The sequence below is a fragment of the Vanellus vanellus genome (genome assembly GCF_965231255.1).
Source record: "Vanellus vanellus genome assembly, chromosome: Z".
Taxonomy (NCBI): domain Eukaryota; kingdom Metazoa; phylum Chordata; class Aves; order Charadriiformes; family Charadriidae; genus Vanellus; species Vanellus vanellus.
Window position 1 is genome coordinate 13,313,125 of NC_138908.1, and position 24,449 is coordinate 13,337,573.

The 24,449-nt window shown below is 39.2% G+C and overlaps 1 protein-coding gene across 1 annotated transcript; it reads right to left on the reverse strand.

Annotated features, from left to right (window-relative positions):
- Positions 1-2,902: 2,902 nt before the first annotated feature.
- Positions 2,903-22,870, reverse strand: CAAP1 (caspase activity and apoptosis inhibitor 1). Its single transcript, XM_082497030.1, has 6 exons — positions 22,687-22,870; positions 21,344-21,544; positions 19,705-19,789; positions 18,707-18,782; positions 8,374-8,447; positions 2,903-4,462 (listed from the first exon to the last, which is right to left on the reverse strand). The coding sequence occupies exons 1-6, from the start codon at positions 22,816-22,818 to the stop codon at positions 4,119-4,121; spliced, it is 912 nt and encodes a 303-aa protein (XP_082353156.1). The 5' UTR covers positions 22,819-22,870; the 3' UTR covers positions 2,903-4,118.
- Positions 22,871-24,449: the final 1,579 nt, after the last annotated feature.

Genomic DNA, 24,449 nt, shown 5'->3' on the forward strand with positions numbered 1-24,449 from the left:
AAGGACACATTTACCAATGTCCGTGATCTCATAAAGCCAAATCAGTGCTTATAATTTCAAGATGGGCATGTAAAATGCCATGTAACAACTTAATAAGCATTCGTGTGCACAAAACCTTTTTCCAGCTGCTGTTTTTTAAAAACCCCTTGTCATGCTTTATCCACAGATTAAAATGAAGCATCTTTAGTTAAGACAACCGCATTTGTAGACTAATATTTTAAAAGTAATAGTAATAACCAAGCAAACATTCACAATCTTTATAGCTCTGACCATTAAAGGAATCAGACGGAGAAGAGACCCTTTCTCCCATTGCAGGGTTCCCCCACGGTGGCTGCTCCTTGTCAAACCACGCTCCCCCGAGCGCAGACAACGCTGCAGGAGAGTGCTACCCAGCTGCCTCGCTTGGCGAGATTCGCAATGCAGTGCCATACCGCCCACGTTTAACATGACATTTCAACTGTGTCCAGTTAGAACAGCAGCATCTTAAAATCGCCTACACAGACAATTTGATTCCCTACGCGCTTTCTAGCTACCTTTGTACCTACTGAGAAGCAACCTGAAGTCAGTGATCAAACCTTCACTCACCACGATTAACAATTAAAGTAATTTTAAACAGCGAATAACGTATTTTATAACACAGCTTAAAAAAAAAAAAAGTTGGACAAGGCACTAAGTCTCTTAGGCAAAATATTTTTCAGAGCAAATACTGTAATGAAAAGAGTTTTACAAACATAATTAACTCTTTTCTGAGGAAATGTCTGTAATTCGTCTCTCAAAAGTGGCACCTTGAAGTCTAATTATTATTCTCTATGAAATCACCATAAAAATAACATCAAAGTCTCTAAACAGAAATAATAGATACTTTTGGCTTTCTGGCAAGTCACACCTTTTTGTTTACCTAATACAAACACAATCAACCCTCCTCTTCAAAAAAGCACTGTGCTTCATCTATAAGGACAGGCAAAATTCATTAGAAAATATTTCTGTTGCAGTCCAGAATATAATCAGGATCTTCTCCCTCATGCTGACCAACACTCAGTGTATAATATTTTTTCCCAACAAAGTGGTTGATCAAAACCCAGTAAAATTATTTTAAGGTTTCATAAATAATTCATGACTGCATTTTACATATAAATTGCCTCTTCCTCCAAGCGAAATATTAAATTTATTTTTCAAGGAAAAAAATCAAAGAGATATTTAAAAGTGAACAACAGAACAGTTGTATAATAAATATTTTAAATACACTGGACTTTTTTAACTGTACAGTGATAGGAATCCATGCAGGAACCTACATAATTTAGCTGGTCTGTTTTTAACCTAAGCGGCAATAGTATAATATCCTAAAAATGAATTAGCACTTGTATAATCAATCACATGAAGTCTCTCTTATGATATATATGTATATATTTTATTTTATTTTTGTAAACAGCTTAATTTAATTTTCTTGGAATCCTTCTCCTAACTTCAAATGTAATTAGGCTGCAATTACAAATTTTCTCTGTCATATGCATAGTAAACCTGTTCCATCTTTGTCACACTACATATTAAAGTTAGCATATGCAACTTCTTGATACAGACCTTGAAATAATAACCTTTGACAGTTCAACACAATACAAAATGAACTTTTAAAGCTGACCTGGAAAACCAAGAGGAAAATGAAGCTCAGTTCAGAAACAAATGCCAGAACTACATTCTAGTTTATAATTACTTCCAGCAGTATTTCCTTGCTGCCAAACGACTGCAAATGTACCATTCTGTGACACCACTGAATGGCTTTCGTACATTTGCCTGTGTCAGTTCTTCTGGTGGTGTAGGAAACACACTTTTCAATATTAAGGACTGATTGTTGTTTATTCATATTGCTGGGGGTTTTGTAAGCCTCATCAACGCTGCGGCAGACTGTAGAACCCGCAAACGAACCTTCACATGAAAGAAGAGAGGAAAACAATACGGCACAAGTTTTCCTATTGGTGGAGATACACAGGGTTGCACAGTAGGGCTAGGAAGCGAGTTCACCTTGCAGGTGAGCTTTTTCGTTTCCACAGCAGGCAAAGTGAGGTATTCAGTGCCTTAAGGATCTAAGTGTAGCAGCAGTAAAACCTATTTTTTGAGTCTAACACAGTTCCACTACCCTACGACTTCACCAAGAACAAGACAGCACATCTAGGCTTTGCCAACTGTCTTTCTCTCCTTATCCGCTTTTGTTTCTCTGTACTCCAATAAATCACAAGTTCTCCAAACAGCCAAATTAAATTAACTGAAGACAACACACACATATTCTGAGACAGTTAAGTTACCTTTTGAATTGGATATATATATTCTAACTTACATCCTCCATTTGCTAAAAAATAATAGAAAAATGTTGTTTCTGCAGATAACTGATTATGGTCAGATGAAATTTACTCAAGTCACTGAAATCATTTAGTGAACACACACTGTAATTTTCTCAGCTGTACTTAATTAAGGTTTTAGTTTACAACCAAATTTACAGTACGCTACTTTGCTACCATTTTATTCACAATACTGTTGATTCTGTCATACTTTAAGAGATATACAAGAAGGTTGCTACTAAAGACAATGCACTTGACTACCAACAAAGAAAGGGAAAGGGGTAGAAAAGGGGTTAAACTAAAGTGGGAAAAGATTAAAAAAAAGAAAGAGGAAAAGATAAGAAAAGGAAAAAAGAGAACAAAGGGAAAAAAGGAAAGGAAAAAATGGAAGGAGGAAAAAAAATATAAAACTTGCACAAGAATTTAAGACATACTATTTGAATAGAACAAGGTCTGCAGTGATATTACAAAATAACCTGCGTAAATTATCTGTGCCACTGTTGCAAAGTATCTAATTTGCTTTCTAACAACCAAGGGAAAATCAGTAGTAACAATGTATATACACCATTTTATTTACCAAGGACCACATTCCTAAACTTCATACCTTAAAAAAAACACAACTGATTTGTGTGCGTGTATGTAAACCAGGACACACAGAAACACTTTAATATGTATTTGATTAACAGCCAAGTATAAAACCAGCACTAATTCTAAACAACATCAGAATTATTTTAATTGTTGTAAGAAATCATAGCAGGAAAATTAATCCTATAATACAATTTACTTATAAAGTAATACCCTTGAATGGATAAAAGTAGAATTATTATTTTAAAACTTTGTATAATAGATACAAATAAATTAAATGCTTTTTCTAAAAAATATTTATATTTAGGTGGATTAGGTGGATTTTCCTGTTTACAAGGGACATGAAATAGGTGTGTCAGTTAAAAACTCAAGGTATTCTAAATAGTCTGATTTGCTACATTGCCCTAAAAATTATGCCAAATATCCAACAAAAACCCTTCATAGTCAAGAAAAAACTTTATTTTCTTTATTTCAGTCATGACACAGAAGATAAACAGCAGTGTAGAGTGACAAAATTAAATGACCAACAGTATAAGGACTCTGGTATTTGTCACTTTCAGGCACTTTCATAACTCTGAAAACATGGTTCAACTGTTTATTTGAAAGGAAAAAAATCGCTCCCTTTAGGAATTCAACTTCCTAAAAATTAAGTATGCTTTTAAGTGAATCATCATTCATTTTAACCAGAATATCTACATGATGATGAGCTGGGCCCCAAGGAGAAATAAGCAATCCCAATTCCCACCACAAAATGCTGAAGGCAGTCACATGACAAAAGACCTCTTCAAAATGGTATTTTTAATGAAGCACATATAAATCAAGTTTCTCAAGTAGTTTAACAAATTGCTAATAAATAAAACAGCTGGTAATTTCTAACCATTGCATTATAAAGAACCTGACTCTCGTAACTTTTCCGGAAGGCACCAGGTTCCTACCGTAGGTCTATACATTGTGTGACTCCTTGAGGAGGTAACACAGCACAACAAGACCTGATCTCAACAAAGCATCAAACCATTGTGTTTGTGCATGTCATGGAGGCAGCACATTAAAGGCAATAAAATCAACTACCAATGGCTTAAGCCACATGTCAGGATACACAACAGGATTTTAATGAGGAATGTCATACCCAAACCAAACTTTAACACTGAAGAGAACAGACATCACATCCTTCAAAACAAACAGTGAAAATGAAATCTGACAATCTCAGGCTTGTTTTTTCACATCACCAGCTTTCATCAGAGCCTTAATAGCTCTGGCCCTCATCTCGAGCTCCAGAAGCTCCAGCTGCTGTGCTGATGGCTGAACATCTTCTGACGGAGGAACAGCTAAGTTTGCTGCTTTGGGCTCCTTTGGGCTGCACTCTGCCAACCCCAGTATCTCATTCACGCTTTTCTCAATGTCTTTCTGAAGGTCATCTATCTGACTGACTCCACTTCTGACAGTGTCTTCATGTACATCTGGGCCATCTTCTTCATTGCATGGGCCTTCTATGTCACTATCATACGCATCTGCATTTATGCTGAGGACATCACTATCTTCTCCCTTGCCTGTAACACAAATGTAGCAATCACATAGTCGCCTAACAGAACCATTTTTCTTTAAACTTACAAAAATCACCTCTGCTTAAAGTTCCTCTGCAGATTAAGAAAGCGGCAAAAATTTAAGGCAACTAATTCCTCTTCTTTTTCTTCTCCAACTTTTAAGGCTGATCTAATTTAGACAAGTGTTAATGCATTTTTACGCCAATTTAGATGAACATGCAGTATAGCAAAGCAGCAGTACCAGGAAAATTTATTCCATCCTATGGAGTTACATGATCTATTTTCCTAATTAAAATGTCAAAAGGTTTTATATCATAAGGAAGTCTCTGCAGTGCAAAATTGATTATTGTTTATTATCTTTAAAGTAAACTTAGTTTTCAAAATGCAATTTTAAAAACAACACTTTAAAACTATTTTATGTATTTTAAAAGAAGTGGGACACAATAGTCAGGCACAATACTAAAAATTAATAGAAAAACCACTTAAAGTGCAACTATTTATAATCTATCACAAATATTTCAGATGTATTTAACTCAGTAAAAACATGGGGAAAATTACAGCATTGGCTTTTAATGTTCTAATGGCTAAAAGTTGGAATTTATTTAAAAAAAAAAAAACCAAAAAACAAAACTAGAAGAGGCAGTGCAATAAAATAAAAGCAAAACCCTAACAGAACCTGAGTAACTGTTCTCACAATTTCGCTACAGAGAGGCTACTGCTTTTGACACACTGGCCTCAGAAATCATTAGTCCTTCACCAACATTTGTATCTGTGGAATCTTACATTAAGATTGGATCTTGCTTAAAATGAACGATTTATAGTCAGATGGTAAAGTTACTAATACTAAAGGCTTTATAATTGCTTTTGGTAGTACCAATATCCAAAGGTATGGTTGTGTCGCCTGTTAGTTAATAATGAGGGTTTAGAGCTAAAGATCTGTGGTTTTGAAACAAATACAATTTCTTACCATGAAGATTCAAAGAAAGTTTATATTCCTATGTAAGCTATTTTAGTCTATAATGACCCTCTCTGTATAAAAGATATTCTTATTTAATATGTATTCAGACAGTATTGCAAACCTGTTTATTTAATTTTTTTTTAATTCTCCTTTAAAAATATGGGAGAGCATGAAGACAAGGAAGCCAAGCTCTTCTCAGCACTGCACACTGACAGAACTAGTGGTAACGGTCAAAAATTAAAACACCTGAACACATGTAAAAGCTTTTCTACTGTGAGAGTGGCCGAACGCTGGAGCAGGTTGTGGAGTCTCCATCCTTGCACATATTCAAAACTCGACAGCATGTGGTCCTAAGCAACCTGCTCTAGCTGACCTGCTTAAGCAAGGGGAATGGGTTCAATGATCTCATAACAGCCCTTCTAACCTAAAAAATTCTGGAATGATCTTATTCTTAAAATTAGTACATTGACACCATGCTTTAAAAGGTTCTCTTTCTCGAACTGTTCATTTTCTTTTTTTTAATTGCTAGTTTTGGTGCTGTGTTTTGGATTTGTTTCTGAAAGAGTACTGGTAACACAGCAGTGTTTTGGCTACTGCTGAGCAGTGCTTGCATAGCCTCAGGGCATTCTCTGTTTCTTGCTCTGACCTCATAGCAAGTAGGCTGGGGGTGGGAGAGAGGTTGGGAGGGATACACAGCCGGGACAGCTGATCCCAGCTGACCAAAGGGATATTCCATACCATATGACATTGTGCTCATCAATAAAAACACAAGGAAAGGTGGAGGAAAGAAGGATGTTCATGGTTATGGCATGTCTTCCCACATAACTATTATGCAAGCTGAGGCTCTGCTTTCCAGGAAGTGGCTAAAAATCTGGCTGCCAATGGGAAACAGTGAATAAATCCCTTATTTTGCTTTGTTTCAGTGCACAGCTTTTGGTTCACTTATTAAACTGTCTTTATCTTGACCCATAAGTTTTTCTTGCTTTTGCTCTTCTGATTGTCCCCTCCACCCCACAGGGGAGAAGTAACTGGCTGGTGGGCACCTACTCCTGGCTGGCATCAATCCACCACAGGATCCCTTTCAGTATTGGTCACATATTAAGCAGAAACAAAATATTAACAGTCATTCCTGTCTGTCCCAGAATTAGTATGGACCATGAAGCTGGGCAAAGCCACCCTGAGTTTCATTCAGAATCCAGAGCCTCCAAAACTATAACACAGTGCTTATAAAAGCTTATTGGCCTATAGACATTTAATTAGCTGATGGGCTTTATTTCCCTCTTTTGCAGTTGCAATTCTACCCAGTAATAAAGATCATGGTTGGCATTTCTCATTATCTTTTTCATTTTGATAACTTTTACTTTCTCCTTCAGCTACAGTTGTGAAATTCATTTTAGCACATTTAATTTTGTTTCATAATTTTATTTTATCCACTTTCGCTTATTCTCTCCTCTCTTTTCTTCCCATAGCATCACAGGCTGCAGATCAGCAGAATGATTAGAGTTATATTTTTAAATTTATATCAGTATTCTCAAAAGCTCTTTAAAGCTAACATCTTGAGTGGAGCCACTGTTATAGCCCAAAGCCATCATGATACTCTGGTTGATTAAGTCATAAAAAACAACAATGAAGCAATCACCTGCAACAGTCATCAATTCCCTTTGATAATACAAAAGTCAAAGAGATCTGCAAGAAATCTGTCAGTTCTGAGGTTATTCCATATTTAAAGCATTCCTCACAAAATTAGAGCAACCTGCTTCTAAAAGTTTTCATGCTTTTATTATGACTGTTCACTTCTCTGTTTAATTCCCCTCACTAATTACTTCAGAAAAAAAACATGATTCATCTTTTAGACAACATTTTGAATTGTGAAATAGGAGTTGCAGGAAGCAAATAATGTTAAGTCTTCACAGAAAAGAAATATAGCTTATAAGAATTTGCAACATACTTTGATTGGAAAAGCTATTTCTGATGTTACTGCATACAGCTAGTCCAAATGAAAATAAATAGACTGAGACAGAACAACTACAATTCTACTGCTTCATGTACAAAATAATACTGGCAGTTGTTATATGGTGCTGATTTAATGATTGGAATAAAACAAATACTGCTCCAGGTTAAGAAAACTGTTTCCTTACGCAGCAGGTGCTCAAATGTGTAGCACTAACTTACTTGCTTTTGCATTTTCTATTCTGCCAGTCACTGTAGTACCTGAATGTCTAACCCTTTTTGCATTTAAAAAGAGAAAATATCCACAACAAAACGTTCGTCCTCAGAGATTCTAAGATTTGAATGTATACTTCCACTGGTACTGACTTATAGTAAAATAAGTAAAATAAGCCAGTTATCAGAACTGGTGGGTGTTAAGCACTATTCCATTGGACCTCAGCTCTGCACAATCAAAAGAGTGAACAAAATGACTAAACTACAAGCAGTCCTTTGGCAAACAATTATTATAATGGATTTCTATGAATGTCAAAACAGAGTACTGTAGACTCTTATGATCACCTTAACAGAAAGTAAAACTGAGTCCCGAAGAATTCAGCAAACGGTAATAGCAGTACTAGCAATCATCTATATACCAAGAAACTGAAATGACTGAAGTTCCTCTTCAGCTGCAAAACTAGATATGAAGAGCCGAATGAACCTTGCAAGAACTTCAGTCATGTTCCAGAAGCTAAACCACAAACTTTGAAGGGCTGCAATTTGCTTCTAGCCACAAAAAGCTCTCCAGTCTCACAGAATTAAGAAGTCAAAGTTCCTACAATGTCTTTTTCAATGTTCCCCTCTCCTTTTCTGGAACTGGGCCTAAGGGAAAGGTTGTAGCCCATCACCAGCTGAGTTCTAAGAGGATGATTCGCTGTGATTACAGCTACTGTAAAAGAGAGCTATCAGTTAATTGGAATTAGTCACTGCCCAACATCAAGAACACAAAATTTCAGCTTTCTGCACTACATACCTTGTTTTGATTCCTGACCTTCCAGCTTGTTGTCTTCTCTCAGAGAAGAAGTAGAGTCTATGCTGTTGTCCTGTCTGGAAACAAATAAGGAGACATTTTAACCTACATCTTCTATAATTTAAGAGAACTTTTCTAAGAAACTTTAACTAAAGAAATTATGTGCTGGTAGGCCAACAGGACAGCTTCAGTATGAATAAAGGCAGAAGAAATGCAGAGTGCTGATCTAAGCACTTGAGAATGAACTTTTTTTTTTTGCTTTGCCTAGCAATACATAAGGATAAAGCAACTATTTCCACTACACCCTAGCCTTTCAGAATAACAATCCTCACCGGTAGCCTCTCTCTAGTATTAAGAGCTTTTCTCTAAAATTCAGAATAAATTGTCACACAGTTAAACGATTTGAAAAAAACTACAGTTTCAGTTGCGTTCAAGTACTATTTATTGTTTCCTTTTGAAATTAAGAAGCTACCATCAGCCCACCACCATCCACCTCTCCTACACCACAATCTCATAGTTTCACAAAGGGCCATTTTATAAAACAAAACACAACTGTTAAATTGTATTCAGTATCTACATTTCTCTATTTCTTCTATTTAAAGATATCTATTCTCAATCTGTAAAGTTTCAACTGCTTTATACAAGAGATAAGGAAGAGATACTTCTGTGAAATATTCATGTCCTTCAGACATTTTGCACATACTAGTTATACAAACTGTGAAATACTGTGAAATATACAGGAAGAAGGGAGGCAGAGGACCCAGAATCACAGTAAGAGTGCAATTGCCATGTTTAGTGAGCATTGTGACAGCAGAATTGCCAATTTCCTACCCTGAATGTTGGTGTGGCATTGGTTTCATACACATTAATATGGAATCAATGCAACTATCCTGCCTGTGGGAGCCAAACAGCACTATATAAAGGATAGCAGTATTCTGGTGTCACAGATGTAAATACAATGACTTTAACAACTTGTTTTTCAGTAATTGCCTGAAGGCTTTTCCTAAAATTGAATACAGATCTATTTTCCCCATGCTCTCAAAGATAAATTTTTTTTCAGGTGTCGAATGGCTATGTCACGAGGGAGAACACCGTAAGACTTCCAGCCATCTTGGTCTGGGAGGCCAAGTTACTTTGCTATTTCCTTTTCTGTAGTAGCAAAAGTTAGAAGTCAATAGACTCTTCTGTTTCTCACACTTTTTGTACCCGTCGCAACATAAATGTGTATGCTAGCATGCAGTAATTGATTAAGGAGAGCATGTAGCTGGTTCATGCGCACACAGCACCTGAAAAAAAGATTTTAAATGTTCTGCACCTTAAGTGAGGAAACCCCAAGAGAAATGTACTGTCCAATGCCAGTGTAATAAACTAGGAGTAGATTATTTACTGTGATGCATTTTTCTCAGAACTCAGTGGTACATATCCTTTCAGTTTGCTTTCCTACTTGGTCAACTCAAGAAGTATTCTCCCAACCTTTTAACTTCTGTTGGACTTTCCATTCCCAGGCAGGGATGAAAGAGAAGGAATGGATACAAACTCGATGTTCAAATAGCTACACTGAATGGGAACTTCTGTGTATATGGCTAACCCCTTCAGAAAATTATTTAAACTTTGCCTCTTCACAGACCAAGAGTCTGCTCATTTATTTTCTATTCCAGTCATCAGTCTTATACTACAAAGGCCAGAGGTGTTGCAAGACGGATTACAGCCCTCACCTGTTAGATGTAAAATAAGCCCAGGAATTCAATAAATAAAATTAGGTCTGCTGCATGTGATGGTGTAGACAAGTTAAGCAGGGTCTCAATCTTCCCGCTATTGGGGCGGGGTGGGGATGGGGTGGGAAAACCAGACAACATGACGGTACCATGTTCAATTTTTTAAGTGGGTTGAGCAGAGAACAGGCTGTGAGGAAGTTTTGCACTCATACACACACCTGTAATGTCAGAGTTCACTGAGACCCACCCCGATTACCCCCCCGTGAGCCTGCACAACCTAGCCCAGGGAAGCACCTCACCACTCAGTGCCAGGCTCCAGGCCACAGCTTAGGACCAAAGCCTAACTGGTCCTCTGCTTTGAGACAGTGCCAGACTCTCGGCTAGCAACATGTGACCACCCACCTCCATTACTGGGTGGGATTAGGGCAGAATACAGCACAGACCACCAGATAAATCTGTCCATGATGCTGTCATAGCACATCTTGACAGAAAGTTCAGGTTTTGCTCTCCCGTCACTTGCCAAGGCTGATCACACTCAGTTCTCCACTGTATTGCCCTGTCCATTAGGTTATGCATTTAATGGTGAGTCACTATAAGCTCAAGGGCCCAGTGAAGAGAAGAGAAAAACTGCAAGCAGAGGAACCCTAGTAACTTCATCAGTGCAGCAGCATCACCCCACCAGAGTTAGTCCTAGGGCTGTAAAAGGAGAGCAACCAGCCCATTTTCTGGGAATGAAACCTAGTAAGAGCACTCAGCTTAAGAAACCACCTTACAGGGTAAAGGGTGTTAGTCTAAAGAAGCAAGGGGGTCTGTATAGGATGCCAGGGAAGAGCATCACAGGACTGCATAAAACTACTGGAGTATGTTTCGCAAGGGAGCATACAAATGCATAAGGCAGCACAGGATGTTTAGAGGAAGAACCAAAGGTGGGAAAAGGGAGAGACCAAGGGAGACTGAGCAAGAACAAGCATGGTGGAAAAAAGAGAATAAAGAAGATAAAGAGCCAGAAGAGCAGAAACTTTTTGCTGGTCAGTACACTTGTCAGGTTAAGCCCCAGACCTGATCACCGCAGTCTGTCCTGCCTTCTTATTGAACTTCATTGCTATACTAACTATTTTTCCAAATGATAGGACACCATTCTCTCTCTATATGCACAGGTGTGTGTCTAAGTGCCAGGAACCACAAAGGGGACCACAGGTCATAGGGGCCTGCAGGACTGTGCTGCCAGGAACTAGACAGAATGAAAACTGTGCACATTTCCTAGGGGAAATTCAATGTCATCCATCAGTGTATATGCAGACACTTGTCATTCACCAGCAAACCTCAGACTAGTCTAGCCAGCAAGTAGGAGGCATCTGGGAGCCAGGTACCAGACAGACCATAATATCAGAGGCCAAATTCCTGAAAGAGACCAGAGTCTGCAAGAAGGCAGATTGAGAAACCATAGTTCCATTAGATACCCAAGAGATCAACAGTCTGAGGGTCAAGGAATGATCATAGGTCTACAGCAGCCTGTGTTCACAAGGAGGCCTGAGCAGCAACTGGAGTGGGGATGCAAACCTTGTGGGCTTTTATGTCCAACTGCCAGCAACTGGGAAGAGCAGTGGATCTGGGGCCAGCTACTGGTCAATGGATCTGAAAGAATCCACTTTTTTTTTTTTTTAATTTTTTTTTTTTAAGCAACTCCTAATGATTTGTTATACTTAGTCACTCAAATCTTGACCAAAATAAGGTTGTGATATACCCTGCTCATTGCTAAGAGCAAAACCTGCTTAGGCTGCCCCTACCCCATGCTCCCTCACACACATGCTTCATCATTTTGAACTGAGTAATCATCTCTGCACTGGACAGCAATGTGTCACTTGGGGAAGTCTGACCTTGCACAAGTAGGGTCCAGGCAAGAAACTTCACATCTCTGGTATCACCCTAAACTCTGATGCCAAATTTCACTTAGGAATTACAATCACCCCCTTGACAGAAAATTCAGAGTGACCTCTATGGTTCAAACACTGGCTGTGAAATTACCTACAGCCATCCTAACAGCCACGTAAAAAGAAAGTATCAATTGAAAAAAATCACACATCAAAACTTGTTGTAAAGTTTTCTCCTGTTGTCTTGGCACTATCACTGATTACAGCAAAACCATGTCCCTTTAAAGACTACCCGCTGTGAGCAAAAGAATTTTTAGAACCCAAAAGTACTTTTACAGCACGTTTTACTGTCAGAATTGATTGGTTTGGACTGTGCTGCTGGTGAACCTTCATTACTTCCATTTACTAGGCAAGCATTTTGCACCATCTTGTGGCCAAGCAGAAGCATCTCAGTTCACAGTTCAGTTTTGCTCTCAACTTATTAACCTTGTTTAATTTGTGTGTTAGTAAAAGATATTTTTCTTACTTATCTGTATTGCAGTATAGATTTACGAAGGGTAGCACAACATCACATCTCCAAACAATGGGAGCAGAAGATATGGTAATCTAAAATTAAGGCACAGTATGTAAGTTTAATACCCTCTTCTTTCACGCCATGCTAGTAAGTGACCACAGTAATTTGGAACTCCCTCTTTCTATCATCTTTAAATATACTTCTCCCTCAGGATGACAGTTAAGTTCAAAGACACTCTTCCAAGAGATAAACTCAGCTTTTTTTTTTTTTAATAGAATAACATTGGCACAGTACGTTCTTTTCAGCAGAAAGGAGCTAACTATTACAATTTGTTGGTGACAAATTTGCCTGATGCTAGCTTTTCATGTTGGCATGCTCCACAGTAGCACAATGCTTACCTGGGCTCACACACGTGGGTTCTGTACAGAACCTAATACTTTCAGGGACCTGCATAGCTATCAAAGAAACCTGGCTTTGAGGGTCATTTGGTACCAGAAATCCAGCAGATATGCAGAGTGCAGTAAGAGAGCAGCCCAGATTAAGCAAAGGGGTACTAGGGTCAGTGGAGTGAGTGGCTAAGGACTAAGGCAATAGCACTGCAATACTGGTGGCTGGGATTCCAAGCATCAGCTTGGGGTTGGAAACCAGCAGGAAAAGTTATGTGACAGAAAAAAATACCTTAATGCTGGACTAGGAGACAGTCCGACAACATGAGATCCAGTCATGCTGATACTTTCCTTACAGACCTTTTAATTGTTGTTAAGAAACATTCACCTAAATCTCTGGAGCGAGACTTGAGACCAGTACCTCTGCTACTCTGACAAAGATGATGTACCTTCCCAAATGTCCTGGTTTGAGGTAAAACAGAACCAATTTTCTGTTTGGTAATTTTACTTTGAAGCTAAGCCTCTTCTACCTCTCAAAAATTAACAGCATATTCCTTACACAGTGCCTGATTACCACAGTGATAAGGCCTGATGTTTATAGTTGATGCCAAGGAAAAGTATGCAGAGAAGCTCTTGCTTATACTTACTGCTGTAACACCCAAGGGCAGCTAACTTGGTTACTTGCCCTGTTGGAGAGTTGGAAGCAGAAAAGTGCAGAGGGGTCTCACCTGCAGGGAGGATTGGACAGGACAGGTGACCCAAAACTGACCAACAGGGTATTCCATCACATCTGCCTCATGCTCAGTATAAAAGCTGAGGGATCAAAGGGTCAGGCTCTTTCTTCAATGGCTGGTGTCCAAGGAGGACTCTGTTCACCTACCTTTGATCCCAATCCGTGCATTCCTGAATCCAGATCTGGAATCCAGTTGCCATTCTCCACTGAGTCCAGTCTGGGACTTTCCCAGTGCCTACCAGTGATGTCAGCCTGGGAGTTTGATATGGTTTTGTATATATTTCATTATTTTCTTATTCATATTATGATCTTTTCATTATTTTTATTATTAGTATTTCATTAAAGTAGTTTAGTTTCTTTTTCAACCCATTCTCATTCTCTCTCTTCTCCTCTGAAGGAAGATGCTCTTCCTTCTCTGAACAGAGAGAGGCCAAAGACAGCATCTGTCCCAGTGTCCGGTCCAGCCCAAACCACAACACTAAATTAAAATTTGCCTTTGCCATTCCAAGTCTAAAAAAATATTTCTAGAAGTCCCAAATACTCTTAAAACTTCCTGAAAATTTTTGTTCCAAGGGTAGTTTTCCATGACAAATGAAAACTAAAATAATTAGGAGCAAGCAATTTAAAAAAAAAAAATCCATATGAAGTAATGCTCCTCAGGAAAGGTACCCCAAATGACAGATACTAATCAAATAGTTTAGGGTGCTATGAAAGGTCCATCAGTCCAATTACAGGTGACGTTTGAGGACACCAGAACAGAAGACAGTGAACAGATGCCAAGGGCTAATGTATCTGTTCAGTGACTCATGTAGCCTATTCTTTCAGTGATTCCAAATGGTGAAGATAACCAAATTGTCCTAGAGGTGTAAATATCAGATGGCAATTGCATGTTTGTGAACAGCCAGTACCCAGGAGCAAAACATGTTAAAACAAGGTCAGCTTTTAAATTGCTAGCCTCTCTAAAACCAAACAAGCAAAAACTGTGCTTATTACTGCAAGGTAGTAAAAAGGCTATAAATCTTAACAGGCAAATATTAAACTGCAAATTTTGACATAATGAGAAAAATAAGTACTTTGGATTTTTTTAAAGCAAAAGATCATTTACTCACATCATACACACGAACATATGATCACCGTAATGATCTTAGCATGCCTGTTCTTTTAGTACATGTTTTATTACTAGAGCACATAATTCACTTTCAGTCCTTCTGTTGGAGGGTATTTAAAATGTCAATTCAGGAAACAGGAAAGAAATAGCTCAAGAACATGCTAATACCTTTTAAATGAAATTGAAAGAATGCCTACTTTGTTTTGCAGGACATTAAGTGGCTACCTACTTTCAATTAAATATCTGTCATTTAGTTGCAAGCTTGGTATACAGCAATTCTCTTGGTTTAACAGTGTTCTATTGCAGACAGTAACATAGAAACAATAACAAACATCTGACAACTGCATAGTTAAAACCTAAACAGAACTAACAAGTAATGGAGCCTATCTATTGTAACACCAATTTCCAGCTATTGGCATTCATAGGCCTTGCTTTTTCAGATCTTCTGCATGCTTATTCCAGGATTTCTACGGTTTAACCCAGAAGAAGCTGGTGACAAAATAGCAGAGCAAGTGTTTTACACGCTAATGAAAGCAACTGAAGCTTTTATGGAGCTGAAATTTAGGAAAAGCCCCAGAACTTCTGCTTCTGGCAAATGAGAACTTCCTAAGTGCATCAGAAAAAGGAAGGTTCAATTTACAATTACAGATGCAATACTATCCAAAAGTTTCAGATAAAGATCTGAATTTTGCAATCATCCCTGTACCTGGAAAAACTTTGCTAAATCTCCGCTACTTTTAGACATACAGACAAGAAGCAGGCCTTTAGAGACAGATAAGTATTTGCATATTTGGGGGAAAAAAAGACGTAGTGCAAACTATACTTTGTTTGTTGAATTCATTTGTTTTAATGAACAAGGATGAAAAAACCAAACTAATGTTTCCAATCATTTAACAAATTTTTGACTAGATTAAGATTTGCTATTCACATTTTCCTTTCCTACTTTTACATGTCTATGAAAACAACTAAGACAAGTCAGATTTAAAACAAAAAAGCTTTAATGTTGCATTATTAATAAAATGCAGAAAAAAGTAGTCATTTACAAGAAAGCCACAAGTAACGAAGACAAACTATGAAGAACCAACAGTGAGAATATCAACAAAGAAACTGTCTATTTTCATTCTGAAAAGTCTTTTCTCTTCCCAGAGCAAATTCAACCATTTAAATTCAGGTGATAACTAAAAACATATTAATGATTACAAACAACCAAAATGTAGCTCATCAATGCAGTTTTGACTATTTCTTCACTGTTGCATCTTTAGCCTCCCTGCCCACCAACTGACCTGTTGCTGTTCTGGCTGAAACACAGTTTTCTAAAGTTTTTCAAACTTGCACTTGTATTTATTTATATACAGGTTGCAAAAAACTTAACCTAAATGCCCAGAGATTACATCTATTTAGTAAAAAGGGCTTGTGACATTTTACAGTTGTAAAAGCATAATATTGTTCTAGTTACTGAGCACCAGACTTAATGATTAATATAAAATCTTAATTTTCCTTGTTTCACCTAATTTTTCCTATCCTTTTATTTCTCTGTCATCCAAACAGCTTTCCCTTTCTGTTTCTTGTTCAAGCTAGCACACAGCTGAACCTTTGAGCCAAGGTTCTGAGATAGAACCCTTGTGTGTAGCATACTGGTTTTTAGCCCACTTCACCAAAAGAAGAAAAAAAAGTCACAAATCCTACGCCAAAATACTTTGCCTGGCCAGTTTGGAGAGGTCCAAAATATTGAACTATCAGGATGGAGACAGATATACAAAAAACAGGGGCACCTCAACCATTCCATCAAAGGAAGCAATCTGCTCTATAACTTTGATCAACATCTCTTGGTTTCTTTTACTTTTTTAAAAACACAATTTCTTCTTGATTTTGCTGTCATTTACCGCTCACATCTTTCTCATCAGTGATGTAAGGTGACCTAGCTTTGTCAGTTTTTGGTAAAGGCAGCAATGGTTTAGGAACTTGGTCAGTTTAAATTCTGCTGTAGTTCACCACAGCTGTAAGAAAAGCTAGACAACAACTTTGGTTTACTCACTGCTTATGCCTGAAATATCATCTGTACATTGTAAAAACAGCAGACTTCTAAACTGCAATTTAAGTCCTATAGATGTTGTTTTCCTGAAACTTTCCTACTTGCCATGGGTAAATAGGTTGTTAAGTGTCTTCAGATACCTGCTAGTTAAAAAATGGTAAATTATCCTGCTTGCTTTCCTTATTTTGTTGTTTTATTCATTAATTGACAGTAACAATTTCCCCTCTTCAGGTTTTTACCAGCTCAAATCATTACTTTATTTGCATATAAGCAAGACTTTACTCAATCCACTGCAGCTGGGGGTCATAAATACATGTCTCAACAGTAGCTTTGAAACACCTTACAGCCATAGAACTACCTTTCTGAAACCTAGCAGCACTAATCCTGCCATACTTCTTTAGGATGAAGAACATTTAATATATTTTGCAATAATAAAGAGCTTGTGAATTAGGCCTTGAAAAATCATACAATTTCTCCAGACCAAAATCCTGGGGCATTTTTCATCATTTCCTTAGCCAACAAGTTTTGTCATCTCATTCTGTTCAGAAGTTCACTGGCAAAACATCAATCACTTAACAGAGATTCCTTTACAGAGACCTGCTATTTAGTGTATTTTGTCATTTTTTACTTTTTTATTTTGCTTTTCTAAATTGACTCCAGAGGGCAACATCCGCCATAAGAAAATTAGTGCACGTAGATGGATGTACTGACACCATTCACAGACCATGTAAGCAAGAAATAGCAAAGGTGGGGATATAGTCACAAATCAGTTCCAAACGGAAACCAAGAAGGAACAGCACCAGAGTGTATTAAAACTGCATCACGAGAAAACTGAAATACCACTTAACTTGGCATTACTCCATTTTCTAGTATATTTGTATGATGTATCATGAGATGTGATCAAAGAAAGTTATTGAAGTAACTTCTTAACTTGTTCTAATTAAAGACAGGATCAGAAACCAGGTCTCTGTTAAATCAAAAATACTGACCAGAATGTGAACTTGGACTACTATCATTACCTTTCCCATCCATTTGTTCCTATTTAGTAAGTCTAAATGAAGTAACCAAACCAGCAACTAAGAGGTACTTGAATATGCCCAATACTGATGTATTGTCTTGGATTGTCTCAGAGGTTTATTAAGTTTGTACGCTGAATCTGTGGATCAGCTGTAATCAGGTCAGCAATGAAAACAGAAGAGCTTTTTATCACATCTTCTACAAGCAAGACTCAAAATTTGACCCATTGTGGGTGATAACTAGTAACTTCCTTTTCCCCTTTACTTCCATAGAAACTGTAAGAAAGACCTCACCTGTTCAATAGACTTAGTAATATACTACACAAGACTTGTTTATAAAAAAAAAAATATTTTAAGAAAAGGTTAAAAAGTGTTGGTCTTTACAAAACTGACAAATGGCAATCTAAGAATAAGAAAACAGAAGCCTCTGCTCTTGAAAAATCTAGACATTCTACAACACCCTAACAGAGAACATAGGAACAGGTGTCAGTATTGCTTCCACTGGGGCAGGAATGAAAGACCAGAAAGAAGGGTGGAAGAGAAGGGATACAACTCAGCTGAATTGAAAATACAGTTAACACAGTTCACTGACTTAAGTGGGAAGGGGTTACTTGACCTCCTTTCGCTCACTCAAAGAGGATTAACCAAAATCATATTAGCTCACTTCTGCTGCAGGCTAGGAGCACACACATGTTCAATTACCGCAACTCAGCTTATGGGTGGTAACATTACTATGAAAGTCAGTTAGGTGCTCAAGACACATTTAATGTTATAAAGTGACAAAGCCGTACGTTTAGTGCTTGCTAGCAGTCACAGCTCATTGTCATTCAACTAAAGTAATCACATAATTAAGGACAGCGATTGGGTCTTTCAACCTTACTTTTGATCATTTCTCATGAAAAATCCCTGTATTGTTCAGTATTCTTAAATTAAGTTTTTAAGTGTTTTGTCTTTTACTCACTGACTGACTGATTCACCTCCAGTCTTGTCTGCTCCATCTGCCTCCTCGTCAGTATCAGAATCAGCTCCAATCTTGCCTAGATATACACAGTTTCAAACATGAAAATTTAGACAGGTATATAATTAATACTATATATTTAGGCTTAATCTTAATGATTAACTCTATTGCAATCAGCAGAAGAGGATGGTTTTGCCCAATTAAAGCAGATGTTCTAAAATTAGACTTACTCAAAACTAAAAACCTTATTTGTTAGTTTTCTGCTAAACACATGGCTGGTATTTTTCAGTTACACTGTATTACACAAAAAAAAAAAAAGAAACAGAACAGCTATTGCTAGTACAATACTACAGGCACTAAAAAAAAAAAAAAAGCACAGGAGACAGAATCAATAGAAGCTGGAAAAGCTGGAAAGTCATATCCTTAATGAAAGTACATGAACTGTGTGTCTCAGCAGAGGAGGGGAATAAACCAAGAATCACTTTAACTACACCAAACACTCTAGTGCAATTGCTGATACAGTTGAACTGGTATTGCAGGATGTCAGATTTCCCGTGCAGAGAACCAGGAGGCAACTTACTGTCAGTTTACCTAAAATAATGGATTTCAAACAATATTTCTACACTCCTAGCCTCATTTTTCCCACCAAGTTAAATGCTTTGTTCTTAGTTTGGGTTCTAAGGAAAAGAAGCTTATATTAATGTTTTCTGAACGTATAGCTTCTAAATCAACAGATGATTTCATCCAAACTTAAAAGATCAAAACCAGCATATATATATATATATACACGCACTATATATATATGCTATTAGCATGTATATATATATGTAATACTAATATATATGTATACTTATATACACATATATATACACTAATATATACTTATTAGTGTGCATATATATATATATATATATAAAAGGTAGCTAAAAGCAGAGTGAAAATCCAGTGTAGGGGCAGACTATTCTCTGGTGTACAGTGGTGCCTGGAAATTTCATTCATACCTTCAAGTATCTTCAACAGTTTTTTTTCAGATAACAGCTCCAACTGCTCCAAGCAAAGCCTTTTGATTTCATCCATGGAACAGTTCTAAGAAGACAGATAAGACAGACCACGAGCTACTAAAAATTTTTGAGGACAAAGTAATTATGAACAGTAAGTAGTACTCCAACTGTACTGAATGAAGGGCTAACTCAGACTGCAAGTCCCTTCCCTATTCTGTCCTGCATTGATGAAACTATTGAAGAACACCAGGTAGGTGTTTCAGTTTTGACAACTATCAAACATGGGAGGGGGGTCTGTGTGAGCGTGTCTGAAAAGTTAAGCAATACACACTATCAGTTACTTGACCTATGGCTTGGAGTTTTCACTGCAGCTGTAACACCGAGCAGTAGAAATACTGGGTCATATGTGTGAAACATCAAACAGGAAACAACTGTAGTCCTGATTACTATAATTCTCCATCACTTGGGAGCAGGTGGATTACCTAATTAAGCCTGCAAAGCCAGAGCCAATTGCTGAATCCAAGTTTACAAACTGAAGCAAACACTGCTATTGACAATACACCAACAGTTGTACACCACAATAAAGAAAACAAGAGAAATAGGTAAATTGTGATCCATTTCTGATGCCTGATACATACTACACACTGCGATAGATTTTATGGGTATTCCAGTTACCTTCACATCTTTCCTACTACTTGGTGTCCTCCTGGTGAAATAAAGTGATAATTTCACATTTTCAAATGAATTATGATACCACATACAAGTACCAAAATTAGAAAGCACTGAGCATATTGTAAGATTCATGACTGTAACGTACGTCTAGTTCTACACCACCAGGCAACTTCTTTTCAAACTCAGTAACACCTTTACCTACAGCTCCTCCAGACTTCTTTTCTTCTCCCAGAGATGAGAAATGGATGACACTATACGCAATTCACTACGTGTTTAAAATGAAGAAATCCTGCCTTACTTGTATTAATAATATGACTCATAAAGACAAAATTAAAGACAAAAATTTTAAAACTATTAACAAACATCACACAAATGGCATTTCACCTGCAGCCTCTTCTTCTATACAGGTTGCTAGTCTAATTTATTTTTACCAAGTCTTGCAGCTCACAAGACTCAAAAAGCATATGTTCTAAGCCAGTAAAACTCTAGCAATACTACCACTAAAGTCCACAGAAGTTACAGCTTCAGAAGCTGTTTATCAAGAAGGGGTTTTATTGCCTTATCTCAGCCATTAATTTAATACCATACAAAGACAGTCAGCTGACACAAACAGAAATCAAACTTTTATTAATAAATCAGCATATTTATTAGTGAACAACTACTGAATTTACTCCATGCAATTACAAAACTCTTTTTGTATCTAACTAAACAGTACAGACAGATGATATAAAAAATTAGCAGCCTGTATTTCAGCAATGGCTGAGCAGTTGAAAAATGAGTAAGCTGGAATAATTATATCAAATCTTTACAAAGTCTCACTTTCAGAGATGTGATACAATCCTTATTTAAGAAATATACAGGCAGCTTTTAAGCTGGAAGTCCACTAGACTTGAAAGATAAATGTGCTTTTTTTACACAAGCACTCAAGCTCATAAAAAATATATAAAAGGTAAGTGTATTTCAGTACCTTTAAAATATCAGGCAGCATCTTCTGTAGTTTTTTCTCCCCTATGATACAGAAACACTGTTGAAGCATTTCTTTTTTGTCTGCAATGTAGAAGCTGACTGGTTTGAGTGACACACTGAGATCTAATCCTCCTTCTTCTATATCACTGGGTGGTTCGGCTTCTTCCACTTTTTCTCCAGATGGTACATTGCATTTTGCTTCCTAAAAGAATCAAGGAGGGCAAGTACAATTTTCACATTTTCTAGTGAACTAGAGAAGAAGGAAACTTATAGCTTCATTTGTGCTTGCAATAGTTTCCCCTTCATAATTGCATGGGACATCTTAAGGAAGACTTCTGAATTTCCAAGCAGTGTTCTAGTTTGCAAAGTGACTGCATTACAGAAGTTACATTTTTGGTTACTGAAACCATTCTTCTGCTTTTAAATATTAACTGGAAAATGTTATCTGCAAATATTCTAGCTTATACATGAAAGCATGCTTTAAGGCAGAAGAAATCTGCCTCTATGATTTGCTGTGCAATTAAATCACTAATCTCATAATTTACAGCTACCCTGCTAAGAAGGAAATTGGCATAAAATTCCTTGTGTGGCACAGTCTTCTGAGAGTAAAAGTGGGCTTTGCATCAGAAAACGCATCTTCCCTATATCAGTGGGAAACCTCTACAGTTTAAAAAAAAAAAAAAAAAAAAAAAAAGAACAAAACAAAACAGCTAGAGATATATTTTGACAGCCGCACGATCCACTCAGGAGTGCATGCCACGCAAAATTTTTGTACTCGCGCACCAACACCTCCTCGAACAGACCCACAATCCGGCAAGCACAAGCACCGCCACCGGGGTCACCCCTGAGCTTGTGTCGCACATCTCTTAGAGCCGGGGCAAAGGCAGGGCGGCCTCCCCTGCAGGCGCACGGGGAGCACCACGGACGGCGCTGCCCGCCCTCGCCCGGGCCGCCTTTGCTGCACACCCCTCCGCCGCCTCCGTCCCAGTTTTCTCCTCCCTGCAGCTGCACGCTGACAAATTCTGACTGAAGGAAGGAGTCCCTGCGCATGGCAGAGGGGCTGGAACGACATGATCGTTAAGTTCCCTTCCAACCTAAACCACTCTATGAAGGTAATGGGCCTTGTGCTGTTGCCACAGCTCCAGAGAGGCGCCAGCCGCAACCAGCCGGCCGAGAAGAGGGTAGTGCCGTCTACCCCCGACCCTTCCCGCCGCCAGCTCCCAGCAGCGACAACGGCCAGGCCTCGCCGGCCGGGGCGGGCGCGAGCCCCATCACTCCCCAGCGGAGCGGGGACAGCGGCGGCCAGAGCCGCCCGCCCCTCCTCCCGTCCCCTCCCCTCCCCACCTCCAGGGCACCGTGGCTGGACTCGGTGCTCCGCCGCTTCCTCTCACTGCCACCCGGTCCCGAGGCTCCCTCCGGGCAGCAGGAACGCGAGCGGCGCCGCTTCTTCTCCTTAGCGGATCGCCTGCCCGGCATCGCCCCGCCGGGGCCCGCCGCTCCCCGCCGCGCTCCACATCCGCGCGCCCAGGGCGAGGCCTGCTTCCGGCAGAGCCCTGATAGGCCGCCTCGCAAGACGTCATCCCACCCTTCCGGGGGGGGGGACGGGACCGGCCCGGAGCCGGGGAACCTCCGCTGCCGGGGTACCTCCGCCGCCCCCGGTGGCGATGGCGGAGGGTGTGCGGCTTCTGGATTCGTCCATCGCCCCCTCCCCCGAACCGAAGGTCCCGTCTGAAGCCTTGTGGGAGCCTATATAGGTGACGTAGAATCCAAGGAAACTGCGTCATCCGGGCAACACCGCCTTTGTGCTCAGCAGCACCCGCACAACGTCTGAGGAGGTTTGCAAGATGTTCTGCTGGGGGCGGGGAGGTGGGGGGAGCGAAGGAGGGGCGGGGAGTCTTCAATGTTGGTTTGTCTGGTCTGGTTCTGGTCTTCCCTATAGTCATGGAGTCGCAGAATCATAGAGCCGTCTGGGCTGGAAGGGGCCTTAAAGGTCATCGAGTCCAACCATCAACCCAGCACTGCCAAGTCCACCACTAAACCATGTCCCTCAGCACCACGTCTGCACGTCTTTTACATACTTCCAGGGATGGTGACTCAACCACTTCCCTGGGCGGCCTGTTCCAAAGCTTGACAGCCCTTTCGGTGAAGAAATGTTTCTTAATATCCAATCTAAACCTCCCCTGGCACAACTTGAGACTGTGCCTCTTGCCCTATTGCTTCTTACTTGGGAGAAGAGACTGACCCCCCCCTCGCTGCATCCTCCATTCAGGTGGTTGTAGAGACTGATAAGGTCTCCCCTCAGACTAAACCCCAGTTCCCTCAGCTGCTCCTCAAAAGGCATGTGCTTCAGACCCCTCACCAGCTTTGCTGCCCTTCTTTGGACACTCTCCAGCACCTCAATGTCTTTGTTGTAGCGAGGGGCCTAACACTGAACACAGTATTCGAGGTGTGGCCTCACCAGTGCCCAGTACAGGGGAACGACCACTTCCCTAGAAGCAGAATCGTTGCAGAAGTCTTTTGATTCATATATCTCAGGTTATGTGACTCTAGTCTCCATTTGTCTTGGCAAGTACACCAGTAGGTGCTGACCTAAGTCGGTTTTGATTCCTCATTCAGTTCCCTAGTAAGGCATTTTATATTATGTGCTGAGTTCTGGTCTAAGTAGATCCTGAAGTACTTCCACTTTATAAAACCCAAGGCTGGCCTAACGATGGAGGTGCTGTTTGCTCTTCCAAGAGCTTCCATTCTAGCTTAGAAAAAGATGCCAGCAGAATTATATCTTCTACTGAGAAACTTCAGATTCTTAGCTGAAGACACTATTTCTCTTCAAGGGGCTCCTGAAATCTCTCAGACATACTTTTACTATTCCCCTGATGAATCAAATTGGGAGCACTTAGCACACAGATCAAGTTACTTGAGGTTTACTGCTGTAGTGTTGGGGGATAGGGCAGGTCTGTAGACTCCTTGACAGAAGATATAGAAATTGCAGTGTACCCATAAGAAGGCCGTGAGTTGCATCATGTGAGGACAATGTAACAAAAAGGAGGAACAGAGACAGTGGCCAAAGAGGAACTTGGAACAAAAAGAACTTCAGTAAAAGAGTTGGG

Bases quoted from the DNA above. Each gene is read 5' to 3' on its own strand.
- CAAP1 (XM_082497030.1), bottom strand. From the start codon at position 22,818: ATGCCGGGCAGGCGATCCGCTAAGGAGAAGAAGCGGCGCCGCTCGCGT. The intron at 21,545-22,686 runs GTGGGGAGGGGA...TGATTCTTTTAG, and splicing joins CCAGCCACGGTGCCCTGGAG to GAAGCAAAATGCAATGTACC. The intron at 8,448-18,706 runs GTGAGTAAAAGA...ATTTGTTTCCAG, and splicing joins GGAGGTGAATCAGTCAGTCA to ACAGGACAACAGCATAGACT.